This window comes from Rana temporaria, chromosome 1 (genome assembly GCF_905171775.1).
Source record: "Rana temporaria chromosome 1, aRanTem1.1, whole genome shotgun sequence".
Taxonomy (NCBI): domain Eukaryota; kingdom Metazoa; phylum Chordata; class Amphibia; order Anura; family Ranidae; genus Rana; species Rana temporaria.
Window position 1 is genome coordinate 517,730,734 of NC_053489.1, and position 19,826 is coordinate 517,750,559.

Here is a 19,826-nt window from a genome sequence, read left to right on the forward strand (position 1 = left end):
CAAGTATTTTACTTAGTAGGATGGCCACATTTACTGCTCATCTTCCCAAATACAACTTAGGAGATGTAAGATATTATTACTGCATCCTATCTTCTCAAGAAGTTTAATGCCAGTCTTGCATAATATGTAAGCTGAAGAGATTATTATGCTTTTGTATTTAGCATCCTACTTGAAATAAAGAGGAAAGGACCTAAAGGAACATTATTCATTTTTAATGCATACAGACAGTGGCGGGATCAAAGGAAAATGTGGTTCCTACATTGTTCTAAGCAGTTACATGTCCCATCTAATGGCTACATAAGGCATTTTGTTAGCTGCACTGATTCAAATAGAACAACAAATGGGCATTTAAAATTAGTTTGTCTGTTCGAGCAGAAAGCAGAGCCAGTCCCATAGTACTCAAGCAGTGTCTATTGCTTTTCCCTGACTTTAAGTGTTACTAAACCCAGGACCATGCATTTACTATATCTGGTCTCCCACAGTACACAAAAGATGGAAATACAGTTATATTAGTAAATATAAACAGCTAAAAACTGTTTCTCATCAGCAGTATATAGCAGTCTTGCGACTTCTATCAGTGTCTGGTTGAGCACTGGTTATAGCTTATAGTTTTCATTCTCCTGTGATTGTCATAGGAGGCTGCAGGACCCTTAACATTCCGTCTGGACAGTGCTGATTGGCCTTATGTCTATCACATGCATTCCTCCCCCCCAAAAAAAAACTCTAGCAATACACACCAGACTGAGCATGTGCAGAGTGTTTCCAAGGCTCTGTTCTATCAGCAGATGGATTGCGAACTGTGGAAGCAGGGGGGAATCAGAGACGACAGGACTAAACAGCCTTTTTACACAACACAGAGGATTAATCCCTTAGGTTCCACAGTGGATATAACAAGCATGCTTTACTGCATTTACAGACTGATTTTACTGTTGTGGGTTTAGTAACACTCTAAGCTGGCCATACACACATAGATTTATTTTTTTCAGTCAGTGTACAGGCTGAAAGCATGCTTAACAGTGCTGATGGACAAATATCTTGCTACAGCTATTGTATTGCTATAGCTGACTACGCAGGCTGTCAAAATACCTAAGCATTGCCTGCATTTGATTGTACGCAGGCACTATTTGGCCACATTTATTAAATGTTTTATTTTGACCAATTTTTTATTTTTTTCAATGGATGGATGTCAGCCAGTAGGTTGGTAACAGGGCCACCCATGCAGTAAAATGTAGTCAATGTATGGACAGCTTAGGAAACATTCATATCTGCTGAGCAGTCAAATCAACATCACAGCCTGGCATACAGATTTTCTATTCTGAATGGGTTATAGGTTACATCTTTTTGCAATTGGCTGCAGTCTCATTTATATGAAAACAGATTGAGTTCTTCATGATCGACCAGTATGCATTTCTGTTATTAGGACATTAAAGCCCTGTACACACGATCGGTCCATCCGATGAAAACAGTCTGATGGACCGTTTTCATCGGTGAACCGATTAAGCTGACTGATGGTCACTCGTGCCTACACACCATCGGTTAAAAAAACGATCGTGTCAGAATGCGGTGACGTAAAACACAACGACGTGCTGAAAAAAACGAAGTTCAATCCTTCCAAGCATGTGTCGACTTGATTCTGAACATGCGTGGATTTTTAACCGATGGACGTGCCTACTATCGGTTAGGTATCCATCGGTTAAATTTAAAACAAGTCTTTTTTTTTTAACCTATGAATAAATAACCGATGGGGCCCACACACGATTGGTTTGGTCCGATGAAAACGGTCCATCAGACCGTTCTCATCGGTTTGACCGATCGTGTGTACGCGGCATAAGAGTTTAGATAAGTTATTACTTCTCATGGGATTCTAGCTTCAAGTGTAAAGTGTACAAATTGTTTTGCTTTTAGTGGATGAGCAATCACCAAGTGATGAACTGAGATGTACCAATGTTTTTTCCACCACTCTGTTTCAGAAGTGAGCTTACAGTATGTCTCGCTGAAATATGAATGTTACATTTAGTTGGTGGTGGTTATGCCATTTACATATAAGTCAAATATCTGTCTATATATACAATGCTATTAATACCTTGCAATATACAGAAGGTCATTTTCTGGTGTAGTGGTTAGGTTTATTGAAAACTTCAACAACAGCAGAAACCTTTTGGACTTGTATGGATAAATACATTAAACAATGAAGCATACTTAAGAGAAGACAAATGAATATACATTTTTAAATACTGCAGGCTACAGAATAATACTGGGTTTGTCTATGTGTGCAAAACTATTTTTTAATATTTGATTTAAAAAAAAAAAGTTATTTCAAACCTTTGTCAGGAAAAAACAATGAACCAACACATTTAGAGAAGAGCAGGCCTCTGTCTCTTCACATGCCAACACATGTCCAACACCCTACCTCCAGAAGTAGTTAAATATACCACCTTTTTAAAAGGTACTGCATAGACACATGCCCATTACATCCCAAAGTGTAATTCTTAATGTCTGATCAACCTTTTGGGAGGTCATGGTGCCACATAAGAGGAAGGGGAATTTACTTTTGTATTCGGTTATATGAGTTTAAAGTGATATTATAGTAAAAAAAAAAATAGAAATAACAGACATGTTATACTTACCTGTTCTGTGCAGTGTTTTTGCATAAAGCCGTCCCGATCCTCCTCTTCTCGAGTCCACTGCTGTCACTCTTGACCCGTCCTTTCTGCCAAGTGCCCCCAGAGCAAGCAGCTTGCAATGGGGGCACCCGAGCCACAGCACTGCATGTCCATTGGCACACAGAGCCGCAGCTCGGCCCCACTCCCCTCTCTCTATTCATTGGCTTCTGCTGCTGCTCAGCCAATGAGGAGGGAGAGTCCCCTGAGGCCTCGTACACACGACCGAGGAACTCGTCGTAAATTAAACATCGTTTTCCTCGACGAGTTCCTTGTCAGGCTTGTGGAGAAACTTGACAAGCTTTCTTTGCGTACACACTGTCAAGACCAAATCTCCTCGTTCTCAAACGCGGTGACGTACAACACATACAACGGCAGGGGAAGTTCGATTCCACTGACACAAACCTTGGGGCTGCTTTTGCTAATCTCATGTTACTGTGTGTTAAGTAAAAGTTTGGTAAGAGACAATTTGCACTTTTCAGACTGTTACAGCGTGACAAATGTGCTATCTCCATTACAAACGCTACTTTTACCGAAGGTGCGCTCCCGTCTCATACTTTATTCTGAGCATGCGCGGGTTTCTTAGCATACACACGTATGTGTTTCTCGCCGAAAACCAGCCCGACGAGGAATGCGACGAGGAAATTGAGACTCCCGTCGAGGAAAAAGAGTTCCTCAACAGTTTCCTCGATGAAAAACATACACACGACCGTTTTCCTCAGTAAAAAAGCTCTGCCACCATGTTTCTTGATGGATTCTGTCGAGGAAAACGGTTGTGTGTACGAGGCCTGAGAGCCAAGGTGCTCTTGTGCACATTGCTGGAGGAAGATCAAGCTCAGGTAAATATTCAGGAGGGGGGGTCTTGGGGGGCTGCTACACAGAGAAGGCTTTTCTTACCCTTATGCATAGAATGCATTAAGGTAAAACACCTTCAGCGTTTACAGACACATTAATCTTTCAATAAGATCAATTTAAAGATGCATTTCTTAAGATAATATGCTGTTGATTATATACGATTATGATCCACACCTACAAATATTATTTATTAAGTAATTATTCAGTGATTGAATTTTGGCAATTGTTGGGTACTAAGGGTCAAAATGGTCAAAAGGGTCAAAATGGAGTAGAACTTCTCGGACAAGTTCATCTATGTGTTAAGACATATATTCTGGTGTTCTATAAATAAACAAAACACATAATTTGAATGCACCTGCTGGTGATGCTGGAAAACAGTTTTTGTAGTCCCCTTTATACACAGAAATCTGATGTAAATTTCATTATTAGGATGTTTTTTGGTTCGTCCATTTAGATTAAAAACTACTTTGGAAGTGTAAATGTAATTGGTGAAGTTGGAAGCTCCTACTCTCCTCCTCCTGACCCTCTGTGGAGTTTTGTGTGCTGTAGAGGCTGGGAGTTGAAGAGAACCCACAATAATTGAGTAAACTTTGACAATATAGCATAGCTGCAGTGTGCTTAAACTCATTGGTAGATCACTGATTGATTTTACGTATTGCCTAGAATTGTTCTCTAATCTAGCATGTGAATTAGTATTCATTACAGGTTCACTTAACTTCAACCTGTATATGGCCTGTTTCAGATGCTTTTGCATGCTCATAGACTTGTATAAGATGAAAGGCAGTTCTAAAGGGAATAAAAACCCATCAACACCGTCCCGTGAAGGAAAAATTGCATTGGTATTCTCTGTAGTTCTTACAGAATGGGGTTGTTCTTACAAAACACTTAAAAAAGCAGTAGAATATGAAAATACTTGTTAACCTGCCAGGGAACCCAGTGCACACTGCACTTGGTCCAATTTAAATCTGTGCAAGAGATTTCAAATAAAATAATATTTATATTACTGTCAGTACTGGCTGTAGCTCCACCCTAGGCTGAAGCTCAAATTATGGGCATTTCACCCAAAGCTAATATTTCGGATTTACATAGCTGCTAAAAATCTAGGTTGCTGGCTTCTTTTATTTCTCAGAGACTCAGTGGCAAGAATGCCAAGTTTCCCCACCTACTATGGGCAGTATAAAGCCATATGATGATGTAATGGCCATGATGATTTCTCCACAATGAGGATTTAAAAAATAAGTGGAGATTCCATTTGTTAGCAAGTGACATTCAGTATTACTGTGGGACACAGAGCAGCCAGAATCTTCCTCTTCTTAAATGTCTCATCAGCGCTGCTGGCTCCTCTCCCTGGCGAGTGCCCACCATACCATAGCAAACTCAGGCAGGCTTGCTCCTGAGCCGGCTCTATGTGCTTCCCTCCTCGATGGCTGTGTTTAACAGCTGCGGGAGCCAAAGTATTACTAACCGCAGTAATACTGCCAGCAATGCGCCTCTACAATGGTGCATTGCCGGCGGTATTAACCCTTTTTCGGACGCTAGTGGGGGTTAAAACTGCACCGCTAGCGGCCGAATATCGCAGTAAATACGACGGTATAGCGGCGCTAAAAATTGCGCCACTATACCGTCACTGCACCTCCACTGCCCCGTGTGAAAGGGGCCTTAGTCAGGAAGCATTAGCTTTGCTAAATGGTAAAAAGCTCTTGTACTGACTCAGAGGGTGTTTTACCTATGCACTATGTGCTCATGTGACCTTCCGCCGCTCTCCTCTTCTCCTCCCAGCTGACATCAGTGGGGAAACACAGCCCCACTGTAGTGCTCAGACTGAGAAGGAGAACGCCAGTAGGTCATGTGAACGCTGTAAAATAAGGTATTTTGTGTAAAAAAAAAATCAAAACTACAGATACTGCACATTAAATCTTAATTTAAGAGAGGGTATTACATGTTTTATTACTAGTGAGTTTACAACCACTTTAAATACACTGCAGTTGGATACTGTATGAATTGGTACTCGCATTTATGGCCATATGCATCCTGGGACATATGCCCAGAAAATAGAATACCTGCATTCCAGCCATACATCCCTGAATGCATAAGGCTGTAAACATGAGTACCATTCAGTGCAGTGTGCAGCCAAAGTGCAATTTAGCCTGGTTTAGATTTTGACAGGCTGTAGGTAGCCGATCTAGATGCTGCACCTGTGCCTTCTTGGTGCATGAAAATGCAGGGATCTGATGCACCAGGCTGTTGCATAAGGGCACGTTGCATGCCTTGGTGCACTCCAATGCAAATCATAGTAAATGGCACACAAACATGCATTCAAAGCACATGTTCTGTGCATTATGCAGTGATAAAATGCAAACCATGCCTATTTTCTGTACATCGAAGGTTGTTTTCCATAAAGCTGAATTCAATGTCAATGTCACATGCCAAAGCACAAAAACATGTGTGCCCTAGTACACTGTGTTATGGTATTACCTGCACCTTGATGTTAGCAAAACACACTGAGCCACATAAAACATATTATCTCCGTTCTAAAGGCAAAAAGTTTTTTTACCCTAATGCATTCTCTGCTCTCTTAGCTCTCTCCCTCTCCTCATTGGCTCAGACACAGCAGTGGTAGCCATTGGCTCTAGCTGTTGTCAACTACAGCCAGTGAGGAGGGAGCAGGGGGTGAGGTTGAGCCTCTGTCTGTGTGTCAGCGGGACCCGAAAAGAGGAGGATTATGCAAAACCACTGCACAGAGCAGGTAAGTATAACATGTTTTTTTTTTCTTTTTATATATATATTTAAACCTTTATGCCTCGTACACACGGCAGGATTTTCTGAGAAAAAAGTCAGACAGGCTTTTTTTCTAGGAAAGTCCTGCAGTGTGTAGCCTCCATCAGACTTTTTTTTCTGAAGTTCGACGGACCTTAGAGAACCTGTTTTCTTTCTTTCTGTCGGACTTTTGCACGGTCAAAAGTCAGACCGTGTGTACCAGGCATTACACTTACTTTAATGCATTGCATTAAGGTAAAAAAAAAAACTTCTGTGTACAGCTGCCTCCCCAGCTTGGCCTTGTACTTATCTGAGCCTGATCTTGATTCAGCACTGTGCCCGAGAGCACCAGCTTTCTCCACTCTCTCTTCCACCCCACTGGAGGCAGAAGCGGGAGCCATTGGCTCAGTCACAGCCTATGAGGAGAGAGTGTGTCATTTGACACACACAGCAGGGCTCAGGATCAAGCCCACAGGAGTGTTGGCAGCACTCATCAGAGGGGTGAGGCCAGGAGCATCGAAGGGGGGACCCGTGAAAAGGATGACTGGGGCTGCTCTGTGCAATTGTATGACATGTTTGTTATAAGAAAAAAATCCCTTTACAATCAATTTAAGGAGTGCTGTGTTTCTCAATACGCTGGCTGTGCAAGATCTGTCTTCTTGAATAGAAATTTGGTTTACTCTTAAAACAAATCATTTTGCAATAAAATCGATACTCTGTATGTTATGTGGTGGAAAGGGTTAAAGCAATACGTGAGAATACGGTATAGATGAACACAGACAGGAGCCAGCGCTGCTGGAACTTCACTCCCCAGATCAACATATGTGGTGACGAATGACAAATTTATTTTTCTACAAAGGCTGTGTATATGTAAAACTGCTGAAGTGCATCAAGATGTCAAGTGCTTTTTGTGACCACCCAGGCTGCTCTGAAGGATAACCAGATGAAAGCATAACTCTAGCACTGTACAGAGCCATGCTGCTCTGTACTGGAAGAAGACAGACCAGCGATCACATGCTACACAATCAAGGAGAGTCAGATGCTAATAATTAGCGCAGCAGTAAGAGATAACAAAAATAGAAGTTATGAATGGGAGCTGTAGCTTTTTTTTTATTGTCGTTTTTTTTTTTTTTCAATGTCATACTGATAGTTGGACTTTTTTTGTGTTTTCGTTACAATATTTAATTGTGAAACTTTATCTGTGTTCCATAAATGTTAACTACAACTAGATTTAACTTGTAGGCTATTTAAAATCAGTTTCAAAATTGTTTAGAGTAATCAGTGTACTTCTAGTAATCTCAAATTGAGATTTTAATAGAGCAATACAGGATGTATACAATGAAGCCTTTTAGATAATCCATTGTATTGAATTGACTTGATTGGCAGATATGCAACTCTAGTCTTTTTGCATTTAATAGCTGGCGATCATCTTTCACGTCAGAAGAAAAATGGGTACTTTAGAAAAGCACTAACATTTCTTGATTCTTATAATGTATAAAAAACAGGCAGAGGGCAGTGCAGCACAGATGTTCCTGCCTTAATAGAAAATCCAGACAAGTAATATGTCAATGAACTGCTAATGCTGTGAAGGAAACAGAAATTCCTCTCACTATGATTTTAATCTGTGTTTTACTGAATAGAAACAAGACACCGTTCACACTTTGTGGCCTGAAAGCAGCCTCCTGTCATATGGTTCTGCGCTGTGCAACCTACCGCTCTCTTCGATTAAAGTTTTCTAGGCACAGATATGAACACCAGCAACAATATTTCAGCTGTTATGAGATGGAACAGTTATTCTGCATAGAAGCGCATTGACTTTGGCAACAGGGAGGCTGTGGTACAATATACAAATTATCCACTAAGCATTAATAATGCTCTAAAGTATAGTATAATATATTAGTGTGCTCATTGCCAGACTTGAAGGTTCTTCATTGACCTGGGGTATATAAATATAATATGTCCAGCTTCTAACTCGCAAAAACAACTGTAGCCCAGCTAGCATTAGCCATGAGAACCACATCCTAAACCTTTCTGTTATTATATACTGATAACCAACCACCTATAACCAACCACCTAAGTGTTAACTGCAAACAGGCAATAGCCCAAAAATGTTCTCCCAGAGGAGTAAAAATCTTTTCAGTGCAAAATTTGATGGCAGAGAGTGCAGGGATAAACCACAGGTTCAGATGATTTTATTCAGTGTTCTTAAAGTGGTTCTAAAGGCACAAGTTTGTTTGTACCTTAAAGGGGTTGTAAAGTTAAAAGTTTTTTCACCTTAATGCATTCTATAAATTAAGGTGAAAAAAATCTGCGGATTAGAGGCCCCCCCCGAACCCCCCCCCCCCCTTTACTTACCTGACCCCTTGAAAGTCCCGCGCCATGAACGCACAGGCTTCTTGGCCGTCTACCCAGCTCATTCATTGGTTGATTGAAAGCAGCGCAGCCATTGGCTCATGCTGCTGTCAATCACATCCAATGATGCGGGGGGGGCGGGGCCCAGTGATACAGTCGGTGGCTTTAGCCGCCGGCTGTATCACGGGAGCGAGCCTGCAAGAACTCAACACCATGCGAGCTCGCTCACATGAAGGTGTTGAGTCCTTGCGGAGGGGAGCCATGACAGCCGTCGGGGGACCCCAGAAGACCAGGTTGGGAGCCCCTCCATGGAAAACATGCTGTGCAGTGGAGGTAAGTATAACATGTTTGTTATTTAAAAAAATATATTTTTATTTATTTTATATATATTTTTTAACTTTAGTGATCCTTTAATGCATTTTATGCATTAAGGTACAAAAAACCTTCTGCATGCAGCCCCCCTAGCCCCCCTAAATACTAACCTGAGCCCAATCTCGATCCAGCAATGTGCACAAGTGCAGTGACTGTCTTGGGTCTCTGTTCCCTCGTTGGACAGAGAGGTAGCAGCAGCAGCTGCTGCTGTCAATCACAGCCAGTGAGGAGAGAGTGGGTGGTGGGGCTGAGCCACACTCTGTCAATCGACAGTCAGAGTCGGCTCAGGAGCGAGCACACACAAGTGCCTTCAGAGCAAGCAGCTTGCTATGAGGGCACTCGGCAGGGGGAGGAGCCAGGAGCGTTAACAGGGACCCAAGAAGAGGAGGATAGGTGCTGCTCTGTGTAAAACCGTTGCACAGAGCAGGTAAGTATATCATGATTGTTATTTTTAAAAGATACAATTTTTGCCCTTATAATCACTTTAAATCAGTGTTCCAAAGAAAGAGAAGAATGTGTCCACTCTTTTACCCCAACGCACTTTCTCAATAAAAAAAAAAATCACTAATCAAAAATGTCCACTTAAACGAATAAATAGGTCATACAGACCACTGGTATGATAATTGCAGATATACTGCTGTTTGATATCAATTATAATTTCCCAGGGTCACCAGGATAGAGTATTAATTAAAATAGAAGAAGGTAACCATCTTTATTAGAAACATTAAAAACAAAGCGTAAAACCACCACTTACAAGTCACTGGTGCTTGCTCAGCACTAAGGCGAATGCAATTAGTCTGTGTCCGTGGACCATCCCAATGCATAATGACCATTGCTGAAAAGTGCCCACTTTGTCTACTATTACACTATGCATAATATTGCTTTTTAGACCTTAAGGTGCTTTGCCTTTTTCCGAGCATTGGTTAAGGTCCCTTTTAATATGCCAGTCAAGTAAGCTACCAGTCAGGTGGCAACTGTACATGGCATGTGTCCATTAGCCTATAATATCAGCATTTAACTATTGAAATCATGCATGTATGTCTGACTACCCTCTTTAGAGTCCTAATAAAATGTTTGTATAGTCTGTTTTTTGAGCGGCAAACTTGTATACCAGAAAATACATGTATATCTGACTCCCTAGACTCCCTAGAAAGCACTGAGATGTTTGGTTCTCCAGTTCTTCCCAGTAATGATCCATTCTAACTTGGCATAAAACTTATTGACACATCAGTAGTGTTAAAAGTAGGGTGACCACGTGTCCCGGATTGCCCATTTTGCAGGTCTGTCCCAGGCACATTCATTCCAGGACAATACAGTGTCCCTGAATGAAACAGACACAACCACCCCCCCCCCCCCCCGGGCCAATCTGATGCGGAAAAAAAGGACGCCACATCACCGCTTTATTTACCGACAGTACTTGTCCTGGTTGGGAATGCCTGGAGGAGCACAATCCTGCTTGTGATTGGAGAAATCATAAATCCCGCCTCTTGTGTCCAATCACTGTGCTGTGATTTGTTACAGCACAAGCTGATTTTTGGGAAGGAAGGGTGTCCCTGAATGGTAGTTTGGAAATGTGGTTACCCTAGTTAAAAGGGCTGATAAATGAGAATGAACGCCCTGCAGAGGAAAATTGGTTAAGACCGTATGGCAATAACAAGGTAAACCTAATACTGATTTCAGAAACAAACACTGTTATAACTGTATATAAAGGTCAATTCTATCTGCAAATCTGAGGCTCTAACTATACCATTGGCCAGATAAGGTCTAACACATTCTACTGGCATGGGACTTGTCTCTCTTATGACCCAAAGGGAATGCCCAAAAAGTCCCAGGCCAAATTTCTATGTGACAGCAACGTTTTTTGAAAACATGACCAGGAAAGGAAATCTTCATTATTATATTTTTGCAATAGCTGTCACAGTGGGGTTGGTTTACTAAAACTAGAGGGTGCAACATCTAAGGGAAGCTGTGGATGGAAACCAGTCAGCGTCCAGATTTCTTTTTTTCCAAAGCTTAATTGAAGAGTTTTCAGGCTGATTGTGCGATCACAAGTTGCCTAGGGTGACTAAATTACAGGATCAGCATTGTCACCCTGTGATAGAAAGTACTCATGTTGACATTATCACCAGGTTAAAAAAGACCAAATATGGGCAACAACGACAAAAAGGCTGCACACACTGTTTACAGGTGGCGCTAAGCTATCACATGTTTAATTATGTTATTTGCCTTTATGCCTTTACATACGCTTCAAAGCCCAAGTCTAGCTTGGTCACAAAATACAAAAGTCCCCAACAGCTCTTAACCATACAAAAGCATCCACAGCTGCAATACACATCTCTTCTCTGGAGCTGTCATCTGCCGAGTTCAACCAACTTCCTGTAAGCGCAGGGTATAAAGGACATGCCTTATGCCCTGGACTCACAGAAGAATGGCCACCCACCACCAGAGGGAAAGGAGGATCAGTTAAATGGTCACCATGTGGGGGGGGGGGCAATTTCTCCCATGAGAAAATGAAGGGGAAAACGAGCAGGGAGATCTTGAGTCCCAACCTGGGCTTTAAAAGCTCCCCCAGGCATTGGGAGTGGAATAGAGACAGTATAATTCAAGATGCAAAGACAATTGAAAGCATGCTCTCTACCACTAGCCATGTAAGTATAAAGCATGTCAGGGGTGGGCAGTCTGGAGACGGAGACGGTAGCATGCTTGTGTTTTGCATCTTGAATTAAGCTTTTAATGACCAGTGATATCATCGGTGTGGGGTTTTCTTGCATGTTTGGATTGAGATACATGGAGCAGAGCTGGGCTGCAAAGCCTGCATCTGAATAATGCCTGGAAAGAGGCATACAAGTGAGTTTTGGAGCAGTGACATTTGTTTGCAGTTCTATTTTTTCCTCACTGTTGAATGCAAAGTTCTTACTTTCAATATAACCAGTTCATTAGAAAATGCATGGGCCGCTATTGTAAATAATGCCTTCTGACAATGCAAGTTGTCTGGTTGTCAATACCTTCTGAACTACTAAACCAAAGCAAGTATGCAGATACGGAATTCATTCTTATTTACCTAGAAATGAAGATCAATATGAAAGCCAGAGAAGTGGCAAATTCCAAAGGATGTCAGCAGTAGTAGCTACAGCTAAATAATATTAAAAACAACTTCATCCCCTTCTGAGAATTCAAATTATGTAGCAACAATTTAATAACAGAGTGCACAACCTATAATTAAATCAGGAAGAACATGTAGATTAACAAATTGAACTGAGCATTTAAGAGGACTTACTTGATGCTACTTGACGTTGGATGGTGTTAACATGACTTGTGGTTTACCCATAGCTTTTAACTTTTAAGACATTGTTTGAATGTTACCGAGTCAGGCCAGTGGAACAAATTAGTAAATATTACTGGTATAGCTTGGGTTTTTAAAGATTTCAGTGGGAGGTGGGAACCTGTGCCATGTGCACTGTATTTACTGCAATACTGAAAAGATATCTTGAATTGACTTTTCTTTATGCAGTTTACATTAGACCTTTCATGAAAGACAATTCAGATGTCACCAAGCTTTGCAGAAAGTAAGCATTTTATCCAATTCCAGAGTTACTTAATTACTCTTACATCATGTATATCGAGAAAGTGAAGTTTTACAGTGCTCATAAATACAGTTTTGTTTATGTCTGGAACATGAAATGAGACATGGCTCCCTTACATTGGAAAGTTTAAGAACATACATGTTTGTCTAAAAAGTCTCGCATGTAGTGTTTTTGTAGTGTTTTTGTGTTGGTAAAGTCAAATGAAAGATTTAAGACTTCAAGTCAACCTATCAGAGTTTAATTATGGAAGCCGTCATTGCTGACTTGATTTTTAAAGAGCTCCAGGGCTTTCTTTAGATTCTGGTCTCACTACTTTGGAAGCCTCTGACCTGAAGCAAGACTACAGCACGAGTGACTTTTCAGACTTCATTAATATCATGTTTGTTCCAAATTGCAAACCCCTAATTGGATTATTCACATGGGTAATGATGACATATACGTGATTATATGTGTTTAGAGGCAATTTCTAATGCATGTAATGGTTTTCATTGGTATAATGCACACTGTGTGTATACTTACATTCCAGTGCATTCAGTTTAATTGTATTTCCAAAAAACAAAAACAAATATGTGCATCTGGGAGCAGATTGAATTTTGCATAATATATTTTTGCATATAAATGCAGAATAAATGCTATATTTTCCTAGATCAACACAGAAACCCCATGTGAATAAAGCCTAAAACCAAAAAAGAGGGTTGGTTATAGCCCACTCCCTTCAACACTATTTTGGCTTTTTATCAGAAATCTTTATATCACATATTCTTTACGTCTACGTTTATTGGACCTTTTTAAGTGACAGTCATAGACTACCAGATACTGCATGTGTTACACGCCACTGATCAGGCATTATATCATCAAATGTAAAAAATGTTCCAAAAGTACAGGAGCCAAAAGGATCTTTAAAGCCTCTATTGAATTTCTGCAATTTGTTAACAGAGCAGGTAGAAATTAATTATCCAATGGGTCAGGACCTATCCTGAGAGTACAGATCTCAGCTTCCCATAACCTGCCTGACAGCCAGCCCACTGTAATCCTACTATATATATGTGTTATGTGACATATTCCTAACTGTCTACACATACTGTACATACAAATGTCTGAAATACTGTGAATGCACCAAATCCCAGGATGCGCTAACTGGCGCTATTCAGTCTGGTGATGGCCCCTCCAACCCAAGCTTTCTATTGGCCTATTACTGTAGTGATCAATGGCCAGCAGCAAGGTGCACGAGGGCATGATGGCATCACATAGGTCAAACAGGAGATTCTCAAGAATTTCACATTTTGCCTGTTTTTGTACCCCAGGATTTGGGGACAATTAAAGTTATGTACAGATAACTCAAATGTCTGAAAAAGGAGTAAAGGAGCAGGGGTACTTTAAACCTATAACCCACTCTTTCGCACCCCATGATTACCTAAATTCAATAGCCATGGAATGCAGAAATTAACGCAGACTCTGGCTGAAATCTTCTTGCAGGCCTCTACATTCAATCCCTGTAGACTTTTCAGAGGCTGCCTCCTTAAACAAGTCAATTTAGCCAGAGTCTGTGAGAATTGCTGCAGACTGTGGTCATTGGATTTAGGTGGTCATTTGAATTTATGCATCCAGATCAGAGGAAGGTGAGTTAAATTTGTTTATGGTCCAAGGAGAAAATACCAAATCCTGCACATATTTTTGCATGCTACCTACTTATACCTTTAAATTGCTTTTTTGGTTCTAACCATCCATCCTTTTGTGCATTGTAGGGTTGCTTCAAACCACTGCAGATGAGTTCTGCTTTTATCACGGGATGAGAGACAATGGACTGTGCTTCCCAGACTTCCCAAGAAAACAAGTGCGAGGACCAGCATCAAACTACTTGGACCAAATGGAGGAGTATGACAAAGTGGAAGAGATCAGCAGGTTCATATAGATAAATACACTTTAATCTTTAAAAAAACTGACATCTTCTTGTGGTTTTGACAGTAAATTAACGTGGTCTGGCCTGATGTTTAGCAGCTGTGCCCTCCAGATGTTTTGCTCATCTGCTGTTTATGTGATTGCCTGGGAACAAATGCCTTTTTAATATTTTGGATGCTCGTCATGCTTTCTCAGTTGTTAGTATGTACTTCCGACCCACAGAGCTCTCCCGCATTCTTGTTTATAGATTTCATTTGCAATGAAATATTAAACTATTGTGGATGTTTTTAACAGGAAAATAACAATGGCAATTACTGTGATACCTTTTTAAATACCTTGTAGACTCCTAATTTAGTTGACTGCAAATTCAATCAATTGCCTCTTATGGGTAGAAATTGTTGGTGTGAATCAACCTAAGTCTCTAAAATCTTTCTCACACTCGAGAGCATCATCTCACTATTGGAATTTATGCCACCTATATATTCAGCTGGCTTCAGAAGGAGTGATTCATGCCACCTATATTCTCCCTGTAAAGGTTTCGGGGTTTTTATTTGTCCGGAAATGACTCAAGCTTTAATATATTCTATTATTTCAAACGTTTTTTTAAACCTTTTTAATTAAAAGAATACCAGGTGATTCCATTACAAAGGTCTTTGTGCAGGCACTGCTGTAAGATGGCAACTGTCTTCCCAGTTTATTCTCCTGCGTTGTCACCCTGTTGCATTCACCGCTGGTAAATAGTGTTGGGTGAGGATTCTCCCTCTGGAAGCTTATTCCTTCAGGGTTTGGCCAAACATAGGTTTGGACCAAACCCAAGCTCATCACTAATAGTAAAGATTTCAGCTGCCTTGCTGACATACATTGCACAAGTATAGTCCATCGATGTCCGCTGATCCAAAGTGATGATGTGCAGCCAAAGCTAGAGTGAGTACATGTGCACAGAAAGTGACTGAAAGAGTATGGAAGAAATGAGCAGCACTGTGATGCAAGAAAGATTAAAATTATGTAAAAAAAGGGTTTTATTAAAAACATAGTATATGTTTATGATTTACAATGCTTTAGCATTAAAAAAATGTCATCCAATTAGGGTTTACATCTTTTTTAAGCCAGCACCCCCCTGTACCTCTGTTGCCAGCAACAGCAACATTATACTACCTTGTATATGTATACTTACAGTTCTGCCTTAACATTGTCAAGACATTAAAGAGGAAGTAAACTCTTGTAAAAAAAAACAACCTGCAAGACAAAGGCATAATGAGCTAGTATGCACAGCATACTAGCTCATTATGAATTACTTACCTTGGATCAAAGCCGTCCTCGTCTCCCCCTCCTGCCGCAGATATCTCTCCCGGGGTTACTTCCGGGTTTCACGGCACCGGCGCTGTGATTGGCCATAGCTGCGATGACGTCACTCCCGCGGATGCACATGGGAGACGCCAGTAACTGCACGCAGACTGATGCAGCGGCACATAGGTGCCATTGCGTCAGTTTGCTCTAGTGCGCATGTGCCGATGTCATTGGCACATGTAGTGGACAGGGTATATCTCCTAAACCGTGCAGGTTTAAGAGACATTCTGGTTAACTACAAGTAAGCTTTAATATAGGCTTACCTGTAGCATAAAGTTTCAAGTATCCTTGTATCACACTAACATTTCAAGGAAAGAAGTGTAAAATGACTGATAGTGATAGGTATAGTTTACCAGATTATGTCACAGACTTCAGAGTTCAAAAAAGTGATAGCAGTCAACACAGAAGTGAAGACTGAAACAGAATGGCCAAATTGGGCCTGCATTGGTGTACAATACTTTATTGTCCCTTGGCCTCTTATCTTTGTCAAACCCACTCCGATTAGGAACTGGAGCACTGTCAAAGGAAAGTGGTTATGAGGGGTCAATTGAAGAACTCTATCACGTTTTAACCACATCTCAAAGTCCTACTAAGTAGTGTTCCAAAGACCTACACACCTGATGGATGAAACAACAGAACTGTTATAGAAATTATTGTTTCTGCGGCTGTTGTTAACTATAAATTATATTTAGAAATGCTCTTTTGTGTACTATGTGCATTGCATCATTTTAACACCTTTTATCTATTTGTAGGAAACACAAGCACAACTGCTTCTGCATACAGGAGGTTATCAGAGGCCTAAGACAGCCTGTTGGAGCAATGCACAGTGGAGATGGATCACACCGTCTCTTCATCCTTGAAAAGGAAGGCCATGTGAAGATTCTTACTCCTGAGGGTGATTTAGTAAAGGAGCCTTTTCTGGACATACACAAAGTGGTTCAGTGTGGAATTAAGGTCAGATATCATTGTGCCTTTAAGTTATTATTATGTTTGTAGCTTTGATGTGTGAATATACTTAATGCACTGATTCAAACTACACCTGTAAAAAGGAAATAAATATAATGCTGTTAAGGAAAAGGATAGGATAGGAGGGTGCTCTTCTTTCCGTGATGACGATTTTGTTCTGTTTTGTTTAAGGCTTACTATGTCCTTCTTTACCTTGGAAGTGAAATAGTTAGTTGTAACTGACATTCAGTCAGAAAATACAACCCCAATTCAACTGACAATACAACCCCAATTCCAAAAAAGTTGGGACGCTATGTAAAATCTACATCTACATATCTACAGAACAGAATACAATGATTTGCAAATCTTATAAACCCATATTTTTTTTTAACAATAGAAAATAGAAAACAAATCAAATGTTTAAATTAAGAAAATGTACAATTTTAAGAAAAAAATAAGGTAATTTTGGCAGCAACACCTCCCAAAAAGGTTGGGACAAAGTAACAAAAAACTAGCAGTGTAAGTGATATAAGAAGGAAGAGCTGGAAGAAAATGTTGCACCTAATTAATTAGCAACAGGTCAGTAACATGACTGAGCATCTTAGAGAGTGAGCGTGTCTCAGAAGAAAAGATGTGCAGAGGTTCATCAATCAGTCAAAAGTTGCGTTTAAAAATCGTTGAACAATTTCAGAGTAATGTTCCTCAATGTAAAACTATAAAGACTTTAAATAGATTATCATCTACAGTATGTCATATCATCGAACGATTTAAGGATCTGGAGAAATCTCTGTGTGCAAGGGAGAAGAACGAAACACAATATTGGTTGTTGGTGATCTTCAGGTGCTCAGATAGCACTGCATTAAAAACAGGCATGATTTTGTGATGGACATCACTGCATTGACTCAGAAATTCTTCCAAAAAGCACTGTCTGTGAACGCAGTTTGCTGTGGCATCAAATAATGCAAGTTAAAGCAGAACTTTACCCTAAAAAGGAAGTTCTGCTCTAATGCCGCGTACACACGATCATTTTTCGGCATGTAAAAAACGAAGTTTTTAAAATATATAATTTAAAATGATTGTTTGTACGCGGCATAACACCTCCACCCCCCTCCTCTCCCACTTTTGGAGGTTTTTGTGCTTACCTGGCCTGCCTGCAGTCCAGACCTTTCACCAATGGAACATTTTTGGTGCATCTTTAAACAAAAAAAAATTCAACAAAGAAGATCCAGGAGTGTTGAGGAGGTAGAATCCTTTGTCAGGCAAGAATGGGACAACGCTCCTCTCCCATATCTCCAGCAACTGGTCTCATCAGTTTTCAGAGTGTTTTAAAAAGAAGAGGGGATACTACACAGTGGTAAACATAGCCATGTCCCAACTTTTGTGAGACGTGTTGCTGCCATCAATTTCAAAATTACCTTATTGTTCTCTCAAAATAGTACATTTTAAAATGTGATCTATATTCTCTATTGTGAATAAAATATTGGTTTATGAGATTTGGAAATCATTCCGTTCTTTTTTTAATGTAGATTTTGCACAGCTTTCCAACTTTTTGGGAATTGGGGTTGTATTAACAATCACAATCTGGCCAGATACCTTATGCAAAGAGAGGGGTTATTATGTAGGTGGGATACAAATACGCTAAACCTTCATTACTGAAAAGAAAAAACAATGACAGTGTCTACATTGCCTAGTCCTATTTGCAATTTTTTAGGTCTTCCCAAATGTACAGGTGTAAAAGGTTTTCCAGTTTTGTTTGCTTGTTGCCACACTAAACAAGATTCTGCCTGTTTATAATCATGGGTACACCAGGTGGGCAATATCACCAACAAAAATTGTGAAAGATATAAGACCTCAGTGGGTGGCTCAACATACCAGTGCCACTAATAATGTGCATACCATGTAAGGTGCTATGGCCTTGAAGATCATCTCTCTGCCATAAATACCTAAATAGGTCTTTATATTCACAACCAGACCAGACTTTAAAAAAGCAAATCTGCCTTAACTACCTGGTGGAAAGTTTTATATGCAACCCTTTTCTCAATACTAGTCAAAATATCTTATCACTAGTATTAATTTAACATGCACCTATGCTTAGTAAGTGCAGGACAAAATAATACATTTACATTAGTACCCAGCCTACCCCACCTTTTTTTCAAGGTCACTTTCCCTCTGCTTACCAACTGCTCTATTTGGCTGTTTGAAATTAGTGGAACTACCATGTTATTCCTGTATGGGGGAGCATGTGACTTGGGCTGGATGCAATTGCTAGGCATCAGTGTTTTAAGCTGAGGGCAGGGTGAGTTGAAAGTCCCTAGCCCTGTGTAAGCACTGACCAGGATGACTTAAGCCCAGTACACCAGTTGAGATTATGGGACAAATGATCGTCTATTTATTTTATTTGCATGCTAATCTCAGATCGAATCTGATGAGTTTAGTAAAGTCACGAAAATTCTCATACGACAGAATAAAAATGTGAAAGTGATGTCATGTGTTGTAATTCATTTGTATTGCATTTTTGAACGACAGCTGTACTGATTAAACGAAAATCGTATGGTCTGGCATCGTACGAAAACAAATTTTGTGTGTACCGGGCATTAGAACATACACAAGGCTTCTTTCTTTTTTTGCTCCTTTGGATTTTCATAGTGGCGAGTAAATTAATATCTTTTTTTCTGAATGGCCATATACAGGTTTACTTTAAGAAAGCCAAAGCGATTGAAAGTTAAATTATTGCCCATAGCAGCTGTTTGGATTCCATGTTTAATTTTACTTCTGCAGGTTAAAAAAATTAACCCTAAAATGTAGTTGCTGCTATGGGAAACAGCGAAATGTTCATACCAACTTAAGAACAAGAAAGCATTTGAAAAGCATGATATAGGTGAGGACTTTGACATTAGACATAATGCTGTTATTTCAATTATTTCAAAAGGTTAAACTCACTTGCATCCTTGTGGGAGAATCTGGTTACCCTGGAACTCAATGAGTTGGTATTAGCTTTCTCACAGCTATTTACTTTAATGTCTGCCAAAATATTTCCACTATCTTGTTCAAGTCA

At 40.2% G+C, this 19,826-nt stretch overlaps 1 protein-coding gene across 1 annotated transcript in view; it reads left to right on the forward strand.

The window, feature by feature from the left end:
- LOC120919398 (hedgehog interacting protein) overlaps positions 1-19,826 on the forward strand; it is a 136,608-nt gene that overhangs the window by 36,206 nt on the left and 80,576 nt on the right. Inside the window, exons 3-4 of the mRNA XM_040331555.1 lie at positions 14,326-14,482; positions 16,579-16,780. Coding sequence (XP_040187489.1) covers positions 14,326-14,482; positions 16,579-16,780 — 359 coding nt within the window. The remainder of the gene's footprint in view (positions 1-14,325; positions 14,483-16,578; positions 16,781-19,826) is intronic.